The 21,681-nt window shown below is 51.1% G+C and overlaps 1 protein-coding gene across 1 annotated transcript in view; it reads right to left on the bottom strand.

The window, feature by feature from the left end:
* VASH2 (vasohibin 2) overlaps positions 1-17,758 on the bottom strand; it is a 37,891-nt gene extending 20,133 nt beyond the window's left edge. The window contains exons 1-5 of the mRNA XM_079939688.1: positions 17,124-17,758; positions 16,458-16,887; positions 8,822-8,910; positions 4,853-4,909; positions 4,266-4,340 (exon numbers count right to left, since the gene is read on the bottom strand). Of these exons, the coding sequence (XP_079795814.1) occupies positions 4,266-4,340; positions 4,853-4,909; positions 8,822-8,910; positions 16,458-16,733 (497 nt within the window). The 5' untranslated portion in view covers positions 16,734-16,887; positions 17,124-17,758. The remainder of the gene's footprint in view (positions 1-4,265; positions 4,341-4,852; positions 4,910-8,821; positions 8,911-16,457; positions 16,888-17,123) is intronic.
* Positions 17,759-21,681: the final 3,923 nt, after the last annotated feature.

Raw genomic sequence — 21,681 nt, 5'->3', positions numbered from 1 at the left:
AAGAACTCCCACAGCACTTGGTGCTTATTCACCCCGCTTCGTGTGTGTGTGAAGGCGCGCGCACGTGTGTGCGTTTGTATCTTGTAATGGCAGGAACTGTGCTTTGCATCCTGGTAGCCCCAGGCACCGCACAGGCCTGGCACACAGAAGTACCTGGCTAGTGCTCGCTGAAAGGATGAATCTTAGATTGTGAGGATACATTTCCTTACGTTTAAAAAGACTGTACTCGACGGAGAAAGACAAACACTGTATGATACCACTTACATGTAGCATCTAAAAAAATACAACAAACTAGTGAATATAACAAAAAGGAAGCAGACTCACAGATATAGAGAAGAACCTAGTGGTTATGAGTGGGGCGGAGGGGCAACATAGGGATGGGGGAGTGGGAGGTACAAACTGTTGGGTGTAAGACAGGCTCAAGGATGTATTGTACAACATGGGGAATATAGCCAATATTTTGTAATAACTGTAAATGGAAAGTAACCTTTAAAAATTATATTAAAATTTCTTTTCAAATAATTTTTTTTTAAAAAAGGTCTGCACTGGGTGTGGGGCTAATCCAGTACCCTTAAAAGAAAGAAGCCTTGTCCTCTACCCTCAATTAAATCACAGATGGCTCCTCTCTATAAAAATGGTTACCTGCTTTCTCTTCACTTTATCATGTGAGATAAACTGGCAGTAAGGGAGTGAAATCACATCCTTCTAAGTCCTCTTACATAAATTCTTACTTGCTTTCTGGGGCGAGTTCTCTGGGGCTGGAACAAGGGCATTCCTCAGTTAAGTCAGTGTAATAAACACTGGGTGAGTGTTTCCTGTGCCAGACAGACTGCTAGGTAGGGCTGCAGAGCCAAAGATGAAGACTCCCTGGAAGTCTGATAGGGAGACAGACTCAAAGTGGACACAATACCATCAGTGTGGCAGTTTCTCAAGCAAACTAAACATAGAATTACCATATGACCCAGCAATGGTACTTCAGGTACTTCAGGTATATACCCAAGAGAACTGAAAGCAAAGACTCAAACAGATACTTGCACACCAATGTTCACAGCAGCATCATTCACAATTGCCAAAAGGTGCAAATAACCAAAGGGGCCATCAAGGGATGAACGGATAAGCAATGTGTGGTATATACAGACAATGGAATATTATTGTCATAAAAAAGGAAGGAAATTCTGCAACATGCTACAACATGAATGAACCTTGAGGATATTACACTAAGTGAAATGAGCCAGTCACATGGACAAATACTGTTATGATTCAACTTTATGAGGTACCTGGAGTGGTCGGATTCATAGAAACAGAAAGTAGAATGGTGGTTGCCAGGGACTGGGGGCCCTGTGTTTAATGGGTTTAGCATTTCAGTTGGGAAAGAGGAAGTTTAGAGACGAATGGTGGTGATCGTTGCACAACTGCGTGAATGTCCTCAATGCCACTCCATCGTACACTTAAAAATAGTTAAAATGGTAAATTTGTGTTATGAATATTTTACAATTCTTAGAAACCCCGCATTCGCAATATATGTGTCAAGTCATTATGCTGTACACCTTAAACTTACATGGTGCCCTAAATCAATTTTATCTCAAACTGAAAAAAACCCATCCCAACGTGACGTGTGTTGTGAGAGAGGCATCCCTGCCGCCTCAGGAAGAGCAGAGAAGAGCCCTCGGGACCAGAATGAGTCCCACAGGACAGGTAGAGTCAGCCAAGGGGAGAAGAGTGGGGAGGGGACTGCAGGGACCACCAGTCCATCCTGTGACAAGTCACCAATCACTTGGATTTGCTCCATCACTACAGCAATCAGTAAAGCCTTGGGACCTGGAGCCTCTGTGAACAGAGAGGGAGGGGACTAAGAGGTATGGATGAGGGCTGGGAAGTAGCCTGAGCTTTTCTAGGGAAAAGGGAGCAGCAGTGCCCCAAGCTTGGGGAAGATCTGCCCAGTACCCAGCCTGCTGGGGCCATGCCTCCCCTGCCTCTAATTACACACCTGTTGTTGAATAAACCATAGCACTTCGGCACCATGATGAAGCCCCACCAGGGCCAGTGAGGCCCCCTAAAGAGCTGCCATGATGCAGAAAATAATTTGGAACCAAAAGTCTATCTCTCCAGCATGATCAAAAAAAGCAAGATCAAAAGAAGTGGCCCTTCGCGAATGAATCCTGAACTCGGAGCTCACATCCAACAAGAGAAAACAAGGACAAGCCCATGGACACAGCTTCCAGGCAGCAGGCAAGCCAACCTGTTTCAGAGCTGTCAACACACCGCTTGTCCCCTAGGACCTGTGGAAGGGCCCATGGGAGGCCGACCGGTGACCCAAGTCCATTCTTCACTGTGCCTGGGAGCAAAGCAGGCCACCGGGCTGCTGACACAGAGCAAAGACAAAGAGGCCATAACTTTTAGAATTCAGCTGTGTTTCTTGTCTGTGCAAGAGTCACATTTCCCTGAGTTCAGCTGTATTTCTCCACCCTCCCTCCACTTTTCTGAAATGACACACCGGTTAGAACAAAGGAGAACCCAGAGCACGCTACCCTCTGATTCGGACAGGTCCAGAGGCTGGCCACAGGTCCATCCCCCCAACCGCAAAGGTTTTATTGGTAACTCCGGTAACCTAAGCTAATTTCGGCTTGGACTGATATAATTGCTCGGGGACAAGACAACTGTGTACGGGACTGCCGTGCGAAGCAAGATGACCTCCATCCAGGGGCCCTGCGACCTCTGTCAGCACAGGGTCTGAAGGCAGCTGGTGCCCGTGGTGATGGGCTCCCTCACCCATCACCAGCAAATCCCCGACAATTGTTCACCCCATTAAACTTGCAGGAGGCTCTGCCCAACAGCTGTGCTGACTCCTGCCTCCAAAGGGTGGGGCCTGGAGCCATCTGCTGCCCCCCCCTCCCCCATCCTGCCCTCCTGCTGGGCTCCCAGATGCGGTCCATCCCCTTGGTGAACAGGGAGGGGAACAGGGAGGAGGTATGACTGGAGGGCTGGGCAAAGGCCTCCACAAAGCTCAAGTTTCCATTTTTCAGACGTCAGCCTGGGCACCTGCGGACAGTCCTGTTTCAGATCCAGCCAGCCAGCGCTCTGCAGACTAGAGGGGCGGAAATTCCCCTCCCCACGAAGATGTCCAGGGGGCCGGGAGAACAGACCAGACCCAGTCTACTGTCCCCAGTCCGATTCTGAGTCACCAGTCCTCCCACTGACTTCTGTATCTGCTCTCTCTCCCGGTTTTCCTTCTACCTCTCTGGGCTCCAAGTCCTGTAAATTCCATCTCCTCGGGATCTCTTGAAACGGTCCCCTCAAATCGATTCCCATTGCCAAACACATGGTTCAAGCATCACCATTGCCCTCACGTAGCAGCTCCTAACTGGCCTTGCAGATGCAGCCCCCCCTTCTCTGGCTGCCCTTCAATTGGCCCCAAGAACTGCCTCTCTAAAGTGCACACCTCATCATGTCCTGTCTCTGCTCCAGAGATTTCGGCTGGGCTGCCCATTGCCTTTGGAAAAAGTTACCCTTCTCAGAATGGCATTCAAGGACCTACCTGTCCTAACCTGGGATCACCTCTCGAGCTCATGTCTTACTGTGTTCCCTTGGCCGGTTCACCCCAGCCGTCCGCCCCAGGACTGGGAGTTTCTTTGCTTTTCTACCAGATCATATTCTACTGCCACCACCACTAATAAGTCAGTGCCATCACAGTTATTCTGGACCATATTCCCCCTCAGGCTGAGGATCCAGGAGTCTGGTGCAGAACGGAGCAGAAAGTGTGGAGAGACCAGACCCTTGTTTCAGCTTTACGTCCTGTAGCGTCAGGACACTACGCCATTGGCCTCTTCCACAATCCACTCATAGAACTTTCCCTGGAGATGGCTTTGGATAATCCCGTTTTCCCTGGAGGGTCTTTCCTGTTGCAATGCCAGATTAATGCAAAAAATAAAGATACACACTCTCTCACTAGTCCCTTGAAGCTGTAATTCTCCTCATGACTAATGCGTCTGGCCTGGGAGCTGGCCGTGATGCAGGCTTCAGCTCACAAGTTACACTGATGATGGTCCAAGCTCTGATTTGGTTCAACTCCAGATGGTGAAAGTTCGAGAGAAGCACCAGGAGGGCTTGACACTTTCCTCCAAGGAGACAACAGGCATCTTCTCTGTGGATCTAGGATGTTAAAGGCACAAGCAAAAAAAAAAAAAAAAAAAAAAAAGGCACAAGCAGCCCCACAGTGAAGCCATCATCTATGGAGTAAATTTAAGCTTACATCACTTAAAGGATACATGCCCAGGATGACAGCTTCAAGGCATTTGATAGGCAAGGACTCCCGAGTCATTTCTTTCGCTGTTTCCATTAACCTGTAGGGTAGAGCACAGCAAAGGATCTCAGACTTATTTAATTATGCAGTCGGTCTGTGTGCCCATCCACCAGGCATGCCCATCGCCACACTAGGCAGCGTGCAGGAGTACAGAGAGAAAGGGCAGAACTTGCCTCGGAGGAGACTCGCAAAGCACACCCGCACCTGGTGGAACTAAATTCCTCAATTCTGCACTCCTCTCTGCAAGACGCAGTTCCGGGAGATCAGTGCTCTTACTCCACAGCACCCTCCCACTAACCCAGGACACGGGTGTCACCACGGAGCAAGTGAAAAAGGCCACATAAAACAAATTTCACAGGTCTGCCCCACCCCTGCGTTAGTCTCCACCACTGAGCTTAGCTCAGCCCCACCTCCAACCCGGCCCGGGGCACCCCTACCCCTTACAGGCCAGAATATTTGAGCACCGGGATGAAGGAGAGAGAGTGGGAGAGAAAGATGACAGCTCTCAGATAGGAGCACGGTCACCTGGCCCACAGATCATGCACCACTTACCCACTCAGCGGTCTCATTTTCCTAATTTCAAAGAACTGGGTCCCTGTATGATTGTATCTGTGTGAAGTATGTAAAGGGAAAGTGACAGAAAACTCCAAAGGTCCCGGTAATCCAGCAGAGGGATTTCTCAAAGGGATGAGGAAGTGGGGGCTTTCCAGAAGGTGGCCTGTAGCCAGAAGATTACCAACAGTATCTTCCTCCTCTCTGTCCTGCCCCAGAAATCTACTTTCTAACTTAGGCCCCAAAGCACCCTGGATCTATACAATAGCTAGTTTCAATCTGCTCTGTATTTTGTTTAGTTGACTACCTGTCTTAATTCACCTACTAGACTACAAGCCCTTTGAGAGTTGGGACCATTTATCATCTTTGTCTCACCCATAAAGCCTGGCACAAGCCCAACATATTCCATTTAGCAAATATTATTAAATAAATGAAGAATAAGTGAATGGATGGGTGGATAGAAGGAAGGAAGGAAGGATGGAATTGATAGAAGAGTAGATGCATGGATTAATGGAAAGCTGGTTGGGTGGCTGGACAGACAGAAAGGTAGGTTGATGGATGGGTGAAAGGAAGGATGGAAGGTGGGTAGATGGTAGTAGGGTTTCTCAAGAGTGCAGACTCTGCAGCAGAGCCTACTGTGGAGATAGCACTTTCATTTCATGCCTGGACTGCTATTTGACATTGATGACTAGATCTGAGAAGATGACAGCACTAACCACAAACTGGGATTTAGCTGGTTGCCCACAAGGTCTCAGGGACTGGCAAGCCCGCACCAGCTCATGCTGAAGGAGACTGGAGATTCTCAGATACCGGGCTCTCTGAGACTGGATCTTGATTTTTTTCTGAGCCTGAAGAAAAGTTGTTTTATATGTTTCTTTTTCCTGCCTCAAACAAAATCCTATAGAAAAAGTGCACATTGGGAAGGTGCTAATGAAGCATGAACCTGTAGCCCAGGCAGGAAGTATGAGGTTAGATGTGTGTCCCTACAGTGGTATGGGCAGCTGCAGAAAAGTGGCAATGATCACCTCAGTGCACTGCACACCCTCCCGACAAGGGCTGGGATTCCTCTCCAGGCAAAGACGTGCTTGGCCGCTAAGACACAAACATATGTAACGATCACCTGGAGAGTTTGTTAGAAGCAGATTCTGGGCTCCATCCTTAAGAGATTCTGATTTCAGGCCATGGTCTTAGCCCCTGATGTCAGAGTCGCCCCACCTGGGACTGTCGAATTGGAGGTTCTAGGGTGAGGGCCAGGGGATGACTTTAACAAGCTCACCGTTTAGAAATTACCAGCATGAGCCATAAGAATAACCAATAACAATACAGGCTTGTCCAGATTTTTAAAAATACAATATACAAAACCCTAGAGATAAGAGAGAAAAATGAAGGGCTATGTAGCCTCACTGTGAAATGATTTTTCACTTTACCAAAGATTTCATTCAAATAGTGAGATTCCTTGTATATTTAAAGTAGCATGCAATTGGCAAAAGTTCTATTTATATGCCCAATTTTCCCCCTGTTCCTATATCTAGTTTATACATCTAGTGCATGGAGTGAGACAAACCCCTAATAAAATAATAAAAAACTACCTGACCATTCTTTCTCCGTTCCTTACAGTTATGGGCCCCTGAAAGTGAGGTGGGGAGGACAGCCTCCTGTAAACGCCGCCTGAAGAGAGAGACTTCACCCTCTGCTCCCTACACAGCAGGGCTCGGGGGTGGGGACTTCTCTTTCCAGAACCCAGTGCAAGGTCAGCACTCCAGTTGGCCAACGCTGTGAGGTTGTCAGAAGGGAAGGCAGGATTTGTCCTTTCCTGTCCCCAGCTGAGGACATCTGTGGTCAGGGCTGGCCCCAATCGGTCCCCATACCCTAGCATCAGTCACTGTATCCAGGACAAAGCAGTAGGAAGGCCCAAGGAACTAAATAAAAGGCTGGTCAGGAGGTAGAGCAAAGAGGTTACTCCAACGGCCAGGTGACCTGGAGCCTGATCCCAGTAGCATGGTGGTGCTTTCCCTTCTCCAGCCCTCTCTGCAGTCACTGAACCAGCTCAGTGAACATCACAGTGGGTCAGCGAAGGGAAAAATGAAAACGCAGATCCTTCAGGACTGAGAATGGGCTGCAGCCTTTCCGGCAGAATGAGCCAATGATATGTAAAGCACATGCAAATTTGCCCCATCAGTGCATTCCCAGCGGCCAGGCTCGTCCTCTTTAATCTCCAGCCAGATGATCCTTGTGAAGACCATGTCCTAAATAGAAGGGGGGAGCCATGCTAATTTCTGTCACCTTCTGGAACGTTCTGTGAGGAGTCGATCACATCCAGGAAGGCTCAGCTTTTGGGGTCCAGGGTTGACTCCGGCAGGAGTTTATGCTTCTGGGCCACATGGAACTCCCCACGTGCGGTCCCAGTTCAGCAATCAGCACCGACCTCAGCCTTCCGTGGGCTAGAACTGTCCGCCTGACCCCTGGAGGCTGGTGTTATCTTCTCTAATATCGCTTCAGGATTCTATGAGGAAGATGCCATGCAGGGGAGTTCACAGTTCGCGAAGTGGGAACTGAGAGGCTAATCAAGTAATCTGCCCACCCAAACGAGCTGCAGTTCTCATCGGGTAGGACCCTTCCCTTCAGGGAAAACACAGAAGTCCACAGGAATGCTTCTTGCCTACAGCACAGAGAGGGGAGGCCTCTTCCCAGGCACGTGGGACACGTGTGCAGTGCCCCGTGAAATCCTTTCTGCTAAGCTCTATGCCTTTAGGGAGGAAGGGCAGGGGTCAGCAGACCTCCTGAACAATGTGCTGGGGGCTAGGATGGCGGCAGCTGCCTCGGCAGGGAGTCCGACGCTGGCTTAGCTGAGATGCTCACTGACTCGCTTGGGCAAACGGCCTGTCCCACTCACATACACCTCCCTCTGTTGGCCCGGCTCCCGTCTGACTCCCATCCCTGATAAAGCACCGGCCGTGGCGAGGGGAACATCTGACCCTGCCCCTTGGTTCTTACAACGTAGCTCAAACGGGCGCTCAGAACAGATGTACTCCTGACTGCGAACACTGGGGGAGAAAAGGGGCCACAGACTCGCTGGTCTGCACCCAGCCTGGACCCACAGGACTTCTCAGCTCTTCTTCAAACTCACATGAGGGGAGAGGGCCCCCAGCCCAGGGCCTCATTCATTCATGCAGAATGGACCAAGGGCACCAGCCGCCAAAGGCAGCGCCAGGTGGGCCTCTTGTAGAGGATGAGTGGTCAGGATCAGGGCAAAAAGTGAAAGGAAAGAAAAGGAACAGAAGACTAGGAGGGGGGCTTCCCTGGCGCTCCAGTGGTTGAGAATCCGCCTTCCAGCGCAGGGGACTCGGGTTCGAGCCCTGGTCTGGGAACTGAGATCCCACATGCCACGGAGCAACTGAGCCTGCACGCCACAACTACTGAGCCCATGCGCCCTGGAGCCCGTGCACCACAACTAGAGAGGGAAAACCTGCGCGCCACAACAAAGAGCACACGCTGCAACAAAAGATCCCGCACGCCTCAACGAAGACCCCGTGTGCCGCAACTAAGACCCGACGCAGCCATAAATAAATAAATAAACAGATATACTAAAAAAAAAAAAAAGGCTAGGAAGGAACAGGGAGAAAGAAAGCTGGTACAGGAAGAGAGATGGAGGGAGCCAAGGATAACCAAGGAGGAGGAGGTGGAGAAAGAGTAGGTGGAAGGAAGTGGGGCGTGTGCTGCCCACCGTTGTTCCGCTGCCCTTTGCCGTCCCGGCCCACACCCTGCTTAAACGGAGAGGGTCTGATCACTGCAGTGACGTCCTCCAGTGTCACTTCTTCTAGACTCTCACATCGAGGCATCCCTCCGTGCCCGGCCTCGCCAACCTCAGACAGCATTTGCTGACCAGGTGGGGACAGAGCCACCACCAGGCTTGCGATCATCACGCCTGTCCCCGGGCTGGGTCTGCTCAGACCCTGGTCGGAAGGATACTGTAGTGTCTTCATGTAGTTCTGGACTGCCTGGAGCCACTCTGGGATCGTCATCGACAGCCTGTAGTTGGGAACCTGGGGTACCGAAGGCTGCAGGGAAGTAGAGAGAGATCATTTTATCAAGGAGTTGCAGAGCTACTCCTGAAGGCAGATGGCCACGCCGGCCTGGGCACCCGTTCAACTGGTGCCTCCTGGACAAGGTCTCCCCAGACCGGCCAGTCCTCTCTCTGCGTTCCCTTGGCACATACTCCACCCTGGGTCGCAGCGGCTCTCTATGACCCTTTCTGTGTTGTGGTACGAACACCGCCTGCCTCCCCATGGGAGCCTCAGCCCTTCTTGAGGCCAAGGACCATGTCCTATAGTGTCCCCCGCCTCCCCAGGCCTGGTCCAGGAGGGTTCAGAGGTGCTCCATTAATCCTCACACTTCTACTGCACGACTACACTTTTGCTGCATGGCTGGTGTCACCATTGCATGTGTCCACTCCAGGGCACCACTGAATACAAGATGAATGGCGCCCCGAAGGAATGCAACATGGTGTTACACATGCCATTCCTCTTCAACAGCACCCCGTGCGATGCCCATCACATCCATTGCCTGGTCCAGCCCCGAGTGCACTAGGAAAGATTCCCTTCTTGCCTCGAATCTTCCCAGCTAAGTGCAGCTCCTCTCACTCATGAGCCATCTTACCCTTTGACCCCACCCGGCTGCCCAGTCTGCCTGGGCATCTCCTAGTCTGCCTCTTGGTCAACATTCACCAGCTGAGAGTATGAAGTTCTAACCCCCGCTGGGAAGGGAAGGGAGCAACGGCGGGCAGGACTGAAAAGGGGGAGGTTAAGTCCCTCTTCTCGGGAATTTAGAGCTGAGACACCATCCAGCTCTGAGCAACCCTGCCGACCAGGCCAAGAGCGAAGAGGGAAGCAGGGGCTTCCAATCCAGTCACTCCTGGGAAGCAAGGGAGCAGTTTCTGCTTTATTTCTTCTCTGTGTTACCCAGTCCCTTAACCTCGGCCTGTCTGATGGGCGGGGGGGAGGGGCGCTGGTGACAGAGACACTCAGCCCATGTGGGTCTGTAGCTCCGCAGGAAGGAGGACTAAGCCGCTTAGGGAGGGGCAGAAGGGGCCCGCAGGACAGATTAGTTCCACCCTCTAAGGAAACAGGGAAAGGGAGGCCCTGGGGATTTAGTACTTAGCTGATGGAAGGTGAAGCCACTGGTGAACAGACTGAGGGACAGCACTGGGCAGCCTGGCTGGGCACCAGCGCCAGACGCTGCCCACGGACGGTCCCCACTTCTGTCCCCAGCTCTGCAAGCTCAGGCCCCACAGACAAGCTGGAGGGCGAGGGGGTCCCCCGGGCCTGAAGCAGGAGGCTCCTCATACTTCTACACCTTCTGCTGCTTTTACTTAAAATAGAAGGGAACTAGTCACACATCCTATTTCACAGCCAAGGTGCAGAGCGTGTGTGTGTGTGTGTGTGTGTGTGTGTGTGTGTTCATGACTGCATGTGTGAAAGAGAGAGAATGTGAGACTGTGTGCACACACTCACACAGCTGTTCTGCAAACATTTTGTTTACAACATATCAACTCCAATCACATTCCTGTCTTGGAGAGTCATTTTTGGGAGCAAAATGTTCCCATCTGAACATCTGCTTATGCGGCCATTCCCACAACACCCCTGCCCAGCCCAGCATCAAAATACAAAGCGCGTCCTGGTGTTTCCGACCTAGCAAACATGAGGACGCTCGTCCCTGCTTTGGGCAGTAACGTCCACTGAGCTACCCACACCTGGAATTCCGCATAAGAATGTGCCAGAGCTTTCACAGAGAAGTAAGGAAGCAGGAGAGACTGAGAACAACCATTTCTTTCGCACCTCCAGTGTTCCCAGCTCTAGGCCAGGTACAAGAGGGAGGTGGCGAACGACACAGTTTATGAAGGCAGGAGCACACCTCTACCCTGGCATGCATGGGACAACGCCCCGGAGAATCGCCAGCCACCTGAAGGGTCCCCAGAGGGATGTCCCTTTGCCAAAGCCCTGAGGAAGCCGGAGTGACCTGGCTCTGAGTCAGCTTTGGGGGCCGACCACCAAGTTATTGCAACTCCCCCAAGCCCAGCGGAACCCACAAGAGCCAGATGATGGGGGGAGTCAGGCGGCAGGCAGCCGGTCCTCAGAATAGCAGCCCAGTGGCGCCCGAGGGCTTTTCAAAACAGCTGCCTGGTTACCTCAGCCCCGGGCTAAGAGTGAGTGCAGGAGCTGCAGTCACATTCCCCAAACCCCAGCTGGGGAGCCGGGCTGTGGTGGGAGAAAAGCCGAGACTGCTGAGGGGATGATGTCATCTGGCTACAGCCCACCCTGCCGTCTGGGACAGCTGGCGGGGGCCCAGGCTGGGGCTCAGGCTGGGGCAGCTCCCAACCAGCACCTCGGGCTGCCAAGGCCCCACAGGATGATGGACTATAAACCAGGCAGGCTCCTTGGGGTATAATTATGAGTCCTTGCTTTGTCACCTACTGCTGTGGACCCTGGGCAAGCTGCATGGCCTCTCTAAGCCTCCAGTTCCTTCCTGATAAAATAGGAGAGGAGATCACCTACTTCAAACCTTCTGAGCTGGTTGTGAGGATTCTATGACCTAATGTATAAAGCGGACAACTTGGGGCTTGGCACTCGGTGTTTTTTAAGTGTTAGCTGTGTTATCATTATTCATCAACAGTGTGTTTTCAGAGGTCTAGATGGGGGAGCCTGAATGGCCTCCACTTTTCAGTAACTGGAAAACAGAATCAGTGGGGCCTGAGCCCCCAGACACTCAACTTAGGAGCATCACCAAGATGCCTTCTCAGCCTGATGGAAGAGGATGAAAACATCCACTTCCCCTGTGGATACGTGGTGACCATGAGTTAATATCCTTAATTCATGAAGAGTTCATACAAAGTGATAAGAAAGCTCTCTAGGCCTCAATGAAAAGAAAATGGCCCCAGAAAGTGGAAGCACCCAAGTGTCCATCAACATATAAATGGATAAACAAAATGTAGCATATATGCAATGGGATATTATTCAGCCTTAAAAAAGAGGGACATTCTGACACATGCTATACGTGCCAGAACTTTGAAGACCTTATGCTAAGTGAAATAATCCAGTCACAAAAGGACAAATATTGAATGATTTCTCTTATGTGAGATTCCTGTAGTAGTCAAGTTCATAGAGACAGAAAGTAGAAGGGTGGTTGCCAGGGGATGAGAGGAGGGAGAAATGGGAACTCAGTGTTTAATGGGTACAAAGTTTTAGGGAAGAAGAAAAATTTCTGGAGATGGAAGGTGGTGATGGTTGCACAACAATGTGAATATATTTAATTCACAGAACTGTACACTTCAAATGGTTAAAATGGTAAATTATACGTTACCACAATTTTTTAAATGGCCGTGAAAAGACAATTCACAAAAGAAGAAATGCAAATAGGGAATAAATATTTTTTTAAATGTTCCAGCACACTAACAATTTAAGAACTGCAAATTAAAGCCACTGCAAAATGTCATTTTTGTCCTCTCCAATTAGCAGAGATATTCTGAAATGTGGATACTCAGTGCTGGTGAAGATGCTCTCATACGGCATGATGGGAAAATTAATTGGTACAACCTTTTATGAAAAGACCAGGGCACACTCCTTTTTTTTCTCCTCCTCCCTGACTGGGGTCCTGAGAGTCTCTCCTGTTATTTTCCTGCCCCGTTTCAGCCGAGACTCCAACCTAGAATTCCCCTGGCCCTGGCCCTCTAGCTTCCCTCCTGCCACCTGCATCCAGCCATCTCAAACCACAGCCCAGCTGATGATGGCAGAATCTAGGGGGCACACATCAAAACCACCCTCTCCACACAGGCACTGTGCCTACAGTTAGGGGGTGGGGTCCCTGAGGGTAGGGAATAGCGGGGGAAGGAGGGGAGTGGACAGGAATACGGTTATTCAAGAAGAAAAATGAAGGCAAGCTTTTGTGGACAGGCTCTCTTTCACTCCATTCTTGCCAAATGCAATGCCCTGTCAGAAGAATGCAAGAAGGGATGTGGAAGGACACGAGTGTGTATCATCACCATGCATCACCATGTGGAAAGAAGGGAGAAGCCAGGAAAGGAGCCAGAGAGGCATCGAGAGCCCCAGGCACCAGGAGTCTTTAACAAGAAAGTACAAGGAGAAAGCGAAGCCTTTTGCGAAGCCTTATACACTGTGCAGGTGCCAGGCAGAAGAATTTTCTCTGGCAACCTTGGGCGGGGGGCGAGCATGGAACATCACTCTTGGGCCAAGGATGGGCCCCAGGCCCCTGCATCGGGAGCAGCCAGGAATCTGTTGACGGTGACCTGGTCCAGCGGTCACAACCTTGGGCTGAGCAGGAAGGTCGGACATATGGATGGTTTTGAACGCAGGACAGGAGAGAAAGTGCACTGCCTGTGTGAGCCAGCAGGGGGCAGGAGTGGAGCCCTGACCGCAGCAAAGTCTGGCCCCAAAGCCCTCACTCTTCTTCACTCACGCAAAGCTGAGTCCTCTAAATGTGAATTATTTCCCAATTTGGGATCAGCGTGAGAATGAGCCACAAAAACGTGGCGTCTGCGAGAAACGGCCTGGTGTTTCCTGCTCAATCCATCTGGCTGTCTGCCCCAGGAGAGTCGGGCTCCAGCCAGTAGAGAAGCAGGAGGTGCTGTTTCCTAGTCGGCCCAGCTGTTTTTTCTGGGCCAGCCATCCTCTCTGCCCCTCCCTTCCCAACCTCTACTATCCTCCAACTGACCCGTGCTGCTTTCTTGCACTATCCCTGAAAAACCCTGGCTTTCACCTAGTCAATTGTTAACTTCAGACTCAGTAACCACCAGGGGAGAAGGCTGCAGTCACAAATTTAGGATTGCAGAGCAGGTGACACCTGTCCCGCTTTCCCCAGCGGGGGCACCTGGATCTTTGGGCAGAAATTACCACGGCTGCTAACAAAATGTCCTGTGGTCAAAGAAAGTGTCATTCAGTCCTCCTCTTAGGCCTTTGACACCTTCCCCTGGCCACGTCTTTTGCTTCTCAGTCCACAATTCAATTGCCAAAAAAGGTTCACCTCCCTGAAACACTCCAACCCTTCCACCACCACTCCACCAACCCCCCTTCTGTACAAATTCCTCAGCAAGACACTGATCTGATTAAAGGAGAAAAGGACTTGGCCCCAGAGGAAAAAGTCTGCTGAGCTGAGTGCAGGAATAGCCCTCAAATCAGAGAGGAGTGGCTCCTGGAAACAGGAACTTCCAAAGCTCTCCCCATCCCAGGGCCTGCATAGGGGTCATGGTTTGGGGAACGCCAGGACCAGGGAGAAAGGGGATGCTGTGATGGGCGTTGAGGATGGAGAACCAAGCATTATGATGCAGTGTAAGAGAGAAATGGGAAGCGCTTTATTTAGGTGCAAAAAGCCAATGCCCATGTTCAGCCCGGGGATGCCCTGGCTTGGCAGTTTTCATGTGACCTTCCAGTTACTATGAAAGTACAATATGATATGGCCGCTATATTAAAAAAAAAAAAAAAAGCAAGAAAGAAAGCTCATTTTTTAAGAACCCAGAATTCAGCCACAATAACGGACGTATCAAGTACGAGTCTCAGGAAGCAGTAATTTATGTTCTAAGCTGCTCAGGCAACATTTAGAACATTGTGCTTCTTACTGTGCTCATGTTTTCGGGGACTGACTGATGACAAACTAGCAACTGTCCTAGAAAGAGGAGGAGGAAAGTGAGCTGATCTGGGAACTATGACACATAAGTAAAGGTGAAAGGAACTACCTGTGGACAAAGACGATTAAAGGAAGATGCAGAATAATCCAGTGCACGTGTCACACAGATGACTAGAACCTGAAGACTAATGGGTCACAACACCACGGGATTTGAGAGTTGGAAAGAACTTCACATGAAATCTGATCTACTCACATTTTATAGGTCAGAAAACTAAGGCCGGAGATTTTAAGTGAGTGACCTAGGCCACAAAGCTAGAGGTAGCACAACCAGAATTCAGTCCCTTGATTTTTGCACTCCAGGTCCTTTCCTGACTCCAAGAGAACCATCTCGTAACATTCGAGGGAGCTGTGAGTAGCACAGGAAGTCGACGTGTGCCGCCCTTTGGTTCTTGAGCACAAGAATCAGTGGTGGCATGTGACCGAGGAGGAGCTCTGTTCAGTTTCAGAGAAGAGTTTCCCAGTGACCCAATCTGGCCAGGCCTGGGAGCTGCCCTGTGAGGCGACAAGCCCCCCATTCCCAGGAGGCCTTCAGAAAGAGGAAGGGATTCTGCTGAGAGGTACAGGACTGGTCTCTACCAACCCTGACATTGTCTGATTCCCACAGAGAGGGGGTCCCCACCCACAATGTTGGGAGAAAGATGAAGCCACAATGAGAAGTCACAATCAGGTGCTAAGGGTGCTAAATGAGAAAGGCTCACTTAAGTGAGGACAGACTCTGAAGTCAGAGCTGCACTGCAGTATCAGAGCTGTTCTCAGGCTCTGAGTCCTCAAGGAGGACTCAGCAAGGGTCATCATAGCTGACACAAAAGCAGGCAAGATTCTCGCTGGGCATAACGAAGATCTCATTGACCAGCAGGGTAATCAAACACCGTAACCAACTACAGCAGGAAGCTTACAGGCTCTGTCACTTTTCCCAAGGGCACACACAGCTTTCTGGCCTGCAGGCTCCGATGCTCAGGTCACCAGATGCTCCAGGTTGGGGGCTCGACCAGATGGCCTTCCAGGTCTCAGGTCTGGCATTCCTAGACCTGTCCAGGAATCTTCTTGGCCATACCAGTGTCCCCAGGATGGATGGGAAACCATCCGCCATGCTACAACCCCCAGGCTCTGCGGCGTTTCTCCTCCAATTTGCATTTTCGTGCTTCGTACAGCGACCGCTGCACATCTTCCTCCATCTTACTAACATTATCTTTGGCCACCAAACCCAACTGGCTCACTGGCTTCTCTCCCAGGTAGAAAGAGTTTCACTCCTGAGCCTCTTTCTCTATCCAGTGAGATTCATTCATCATGTGTACTGGAAAGTCCCTTTTAAGCCACAGTTAAAACTCTTTTTTGTCAGAGCTCAGATAAGCTGGGAAAAGAGAGAGCTGACTGTTTTGCAAGTTTCAGAGGTGAAAGTCACTGTCATAAAAAAAAAAAATTGGCAAAAAGTCTAGGAATGATTCACGCTGAGAAGTCTGACTGGTTGACTGTAAATTCATTCACAGCCTAATAAATCATTTGCGAAGGGGGGACAGAGGAGGACCAAGAGACTCCAAAGAGGATAAGCGGGTGGGATCCCTAGGGGGCCTATGCGCTCTTGGCATCACTGGTGCTACTTGGTGGCTACAGTCTTCGTTGAAGCAGGATGTACACGGAGCTAAGTAAATGATAGAGTTTGGCTCCAGATTCAAAGAAACCTTGGCACAAGCCGACCACACAGTCTCAGGACAGCAAGCCCCCTTTCTCTCCCTCCCCCATTTCTAAGACGTCCAAGACAAACATCTCAATTAAGCAAAGCGGGTGGAGGCTGTTGCGAAAAATGAGGAGGGGAAGGGAGTCTGCAGCAGGACCAGGAAAATGGAAATTGCTACGTACAGGCAAAATGGTCCCATCACTGCCCACACCACCCCCTTCCTTCGGAGCCACTAACCTTTGCTAAGAAGGTGGCGTTCCTGATGGCGCCCACCATTTCTCCCCCCTTGGGGTGCACTTTGGCCACGTGCATCCACATGCGCTCCCAGGTGTGGCTGTCGATGGGGAAGCCGCTCTTGTTAACGTGAAACAGCACCCCGCCGTCTTTGTCCTCCTCCTCAGAGCCCCCGCTAGTAGCGAGGCTCACGGGCCGCGCGTGGCTGCTCCGGGACCGGGTGCCTTTGGCGCCTTTGGGGTGGGGGCAGCGGTGAGTGTCGGCCGCCGAGCCGGTCATGGTGGGGCAGGGGCGGGGAGGGCGGCGAGGGGCGTGTGCGCGCGGGCGCGGCACGGGGATCAGCGCCCCGCGGGGGCGGCCTTCTCCATGCTTCTGGCTGCCGCAGGACGCGCGAAGGGGCAGCGGCGGCTGGAACTCCGCTTACGGGCCGTGCCTGAAATCAGTGAGACCCAGCACATACCACGGGTAAGTAGACACCCGGAGGAACCAAGAAGGGGGACGTGGCCAAGACGGGGGTATGGGGGCTTCGACGTGTCCCCACTTCCCTGTCCGCTCCCCCCGCGAGCGGACAGGACGCCCCCCCACCCACCAGGGAATTGCACACGAGCTTCCAGCCCTGCCATTACCTAGAAAGGCGACTTGAATTTTGCCACAAATCTTCACACCTACCTAAACCGTGGAAGGGAAAGACAAGGAGCGTGGAGGCTGCGGAGTGGACGGGGTAGGGAGAAGAAAGACAGCTCGTGCAGTGGGATGGAACAGGAGGTCCCCGCAAGGCTCCACACGTCCCTTGGTCGCCAGATGTGGCCGAGCGCCGAGCCGAGCCAGAACGTGCCGGCACGTGAGCGCCCGGGGCTGCCGCGAGAGCCCAGCGACAGCCTCGGCTTGCAAAAGCGGCCGCGTTTCTTCCAAGAAGCCCTCCCGAAGCTGGGCGGACGAGGGGCGGCCCCGGCCCCCAGGCTCCAGTGGCAGTGGCTCCACCCGCCCCCTTCCCTGAGTTCCAGCGCCAGGCACCCCGGGGAAATGGCTGCAGGCGGGGCGCGGGAAGGGCGCACCGCAGCTCCCGGACCCTACCTCTGGACGGTCGGCCTCATGGCTGCACGGCTTCTCCGGGCGGCGGGGGTGGCGGGAGCTGCTGGGGCCGCTGCGGCCGTCGCCTCATTCCATGTCCCATCCTCTAATGTTATTCTGTGACATATAAGCGAGTCACCCGGGCAGCCGCCGATGTTCCGACTGCGTCCATTGGCCACCGCAACAAAGAGGGGCGGGTCCCGGGCGCGGGACTCTACAACCCGGAGCTCCGCGACGCTCTGATTGGCTCCCGGGGTTCCCGGGCGGGAGGGGTGAAGAGTAGGGGGAGCTGGGCCGCAGCGCGAAATCCGATCGCTGTCTTGTCCTGCGAGCCCCGCGGGGCTGGAGCGTTTGTCCCTGGGACTTAAGACAGAGTTTCCCCAGGGGTCGCGGCACTGCGGGGGAAGCAACTATGGGAAGCAGAGGAGAATTAAAGCCACCCAAGAAGTGACCCTGAGGTAGAGGAGGGCTTGTCATAGGACAGCATTCCCTGAAGAAGGCTGGGCACACAGTCACCTGCTGCTACCAGCCAGTGATGGATGGTTCAGGCAGGCATGTAAACGTGACGGCACAATATTAAATCTTTTTTTTTTAATCCTACATTACAAATTCCCCAAAACTAAGAAGGAGACACAGCCATATACCCTCTGACATTAGTCATGATTAATAAAGTCCCTTTAAACCAAGCTGATATGCGACACTAAAGCCGGGGAGGTCAGCCAGGTCCCCACTGTTCTGTCACAGCTACTGAGTTATGAGAGGGTGGAGAGATGCTTCAGAGCCACTGTGAAGTGGAGACCCTCCCACACTCTCCAGGGAAACACCTTTTCCTTAAAGGCATCTTCTTTTTTTTTTTTTTTTTTTTTCTTAAAAGAAGAGCAAGATGAGGAGGAGCACCAGACTACTGACCCGAGGTCTGGCCCTAAGTCCAGGTTTATCACTTGGCAAAGCTGTGTGATCCAGGACAAGCCATTTGCCTGTTCTGGGCCGTAGCCGCTTTATGAAAAGAGGAGAGCAGACCCTTCACTCTCCAAGGCCTGTTCTGGCTCTAAGATTCTGTGATCTTCTGACTTCCTCTTTTATGGACACTTGGGAACCTGACCATAATATGCTTTCTCTTTAAACTCCAGGCCAGCCTGCCAGCTTTGAGGGGAGTGAAGCAGCTGTGACAGCAATGCTAAGTTAACCTCGAATTAAGAATACAGTCATCAGGGCTTCCCTGGTGGCGCAGTGGTTGAGAGTCCGCCTGCCGATGGCAGGGGACACGGGTTCGTGCCACGGTCCGGGAAGATCCCACATGCCGCGGAGCGTCTGGGCCCGGGAGGCATGGCCGCTGAGCCTGCGCGTCCGGAGCCTGCGCGTCCGGAGCCTGTGCTCCGCAACGGGAGAGGCCGCAACAGTGAGAGGCCCGCGGACCGCAAAATAAAAAAAAGAATGCGGTCATCAAAGACCACTGATGACAGATCTCTATCTGGATGCTTAACCCTGGAACTTCTCTTTCAGAGGAGGGTGTGGTGAGAGGCGAGTGCTGGAGGGTAGCTGAGAGCCAGGTGTTGGGTGAGGAGACCTGGATTCTGGACCAGTCCTGCACAGCTACAGACAGAGCCCAGGACTTTATAGATTCCATAAGGAGACTAACTTAGGTCTGGATAGACAGAGGAAATGGACCTAAGAATAATATTCAGGAAATTGTCTGAATAATTCAAGTGGAACAAGCACACTTGAAGAAAACATTAGGGAATTAAAAGAGAATTATCCTCTCAATATATAATTGACTCAGTTTTCATTTCCTGATTAGGAGAAAACATGCCTCAGAGGGTGAGCTGTTTTCTCATCTCGAACATTCTTCCTCCCTTCTTTTTTCACTCATCTCTCAAATCTGTCCCCTTCTCCTTGCTTCCCCAGGGGTTTCAAGTCCCAGGTGACTAGGATTTCAGGATGCAGATCTCTACACAGAGGGTGAGTATATGGCTTAACCACCCCTCAGGAGAAAACTGAGTTCTCAAAGCTCAAGTGATCAGACCAGTTGGTGAACATCGAAGAATGTCTGGCATGTTTCACTGTCCTTGGCATCGATTCCCAGTGTCGCGACTCAGGCCAAATCCAAACAACTACAATGTCCCTGTCAAACCAGGGCCTGGTTCCTGCTTTACCTGAATCAAAATCCTAGGGACCAGAGAGGATTATCGGTTCATCTTCCCACCCCAGGCACCTCAGGACTCCTTGACAGTTGAGGGAAACGCTTTTGTTTTTCATCTCCAGTATTCCAACTATCTGTTCTCTTTTCCCTAGGAGATGGGGTGCAGTGGGGAGGCAAGTGAAATGGTCTATGAAGAGAGTTGTGAGATTTGGCTAATTTTCCAAAGAGGTGGTAAGAAGCCTTGTGAAGTGAGCTGCAGTGTCCCATTGAAAGGACTGGAAAGGAGAAGGGCCCTTTTGTTCAGAATTCTTTTGCATTTGAGAATTGTGCTAATTGTGTGGACCAGCCAACTCTGTTCTTCATTTCTTTGTGTATTTTGTGTTACATGACACTCAAGTGAACACAGGCCAGACAGATTATGGGTTTTGGGGTTTGGTTGTTGTTTTCTGCTTGTTTTTAATTTTTTTAATTGAACTATAGTTGATTTACAATGTTGTATTAGTTTCAGGTGTACAGCAAAGTGATTCAGTTATATATATATATATACATATACATTATTTATATATACAAGTATATATATGTTCTTTTTCAGATTCTTTTCCCTTATAGATCGTTACAAAATATTGAGTCTAGGTCCTTGTTGGCTACCTATTTTATATATAGTGGTGTGTATATGCTAATCCCAAACTCCTAATTTATCCCCCCATCCTTTCCCTTTGGCAACCATAGCTCAGATGGTTCGTGAGAATGACATAGCACACAGTGGGGCAGGGCCTACTTGCAACTTGAACAGGGACACCTGATGACTAACTGCCCAACCTCTGAGAGCATGGTCATGTCCATTCACTGGCATAACAACTGGTATACCAGAGACATGTAGTGGGAAGGTTTGGAACAAGAAAAAGTGGGTTCAGATGGTATCTTATGATTCAAGTGCCAGTCGCTGGGGTCTCAAAGATAAATAACACAAAATCCTAACCCGATGATCCTATTTCTAGCTCTACCACCTGTTGATGTTAATAGCCTATTGATGGATGTATCAGACGCACCTTATGAGCCTAATCGCACCGGCTAGACCTTGCCTTCCTCCTGCCTCCGCAGCTCCCTGCACAGCCGACCAAATCTGTGTAGTTCAGCCACCTAGGACTGACAGTCACTGGCCCAGTCAGGTCCCTCTAGGCGGCTGCTGCACAGCCAGGCTGGCTGACCACATGTCCGGAGCCTGTGGCTCTTCCACCACTTCTGGATCGGAAGAAATGCCGCACTGCAGGGTGTGGCTTCCAAGCAGCCATCAAAGGGGAATCGGAGGGAATTAATTCCCTCTGGGGAACATTCTGACCAGTGAGAAACAAGAGATGAGAGGGAGCTGGGCAAATAAACTCTCTTTCCTTCCTGCCCCCTGTGGACTGTTCCGAGTCATGATTTTCTAACACAGCCTGTCTGGAGATGTCCTGCATGGCTGAGCAGACATACCTCCTGAGTAACCTGCCAGGGCTCTTTGCGGTGGGTGGTGAAGCAGTTACCTGCGTGATAACACACCGTCTTCTCATCCTAGCCCACCTCATTCCCCTTTTCGCTCACTCTTACTGCCTTCTCTGTCAGATTTAGTCTTTGCTTCAGATACGTTTTGTAGAGAAACAGAGCTAAGACAGTTGGTTCCACAAGAGGTTCAAAAAGCAAGTCCCCAGGATGGATTTTGGGGTTGTATCTCCTAGGTGTCTGAAATCAATAGAGTCCTTTGCTGGTGATAAGAGAGATGGCAATAGCTTTGATATGCGATCGCACCCAAGCTTTCACTTGGTTAATTGGGGTGAACTGGGTGGAGAGCGAGACATTGGGAGAGCAAGTGGCTGTGGTAGTCAGTTTGGAAACAGTGCTAATGACAGGTACCAGAGACCTTGGAAACAGAAAAAGACAGGCTCAGAGCAGTTAACTAGCAACTCATGGAATGCTCTGAAAACCAGAGAGCCGCTATGGCTTTAAGGGAAAGTCTTATTTCCTGAAACTGTGGGGGAG

Source organism: Stenella coeruleoalba (assembly GCF_951394435.1).
Source record: "Stenella coeruleoalba genome assembly, chromosome: 1".
Lineage (NCBI taxonomy): Eukaryota > Metazoa > Chordata > Mammalia > Artiodactyla > Delphinidae > Stenella > Stenella coeruleoalba.
This window is presented reverse-complemented; position numbering and strand designations above follow the sequence as displayed.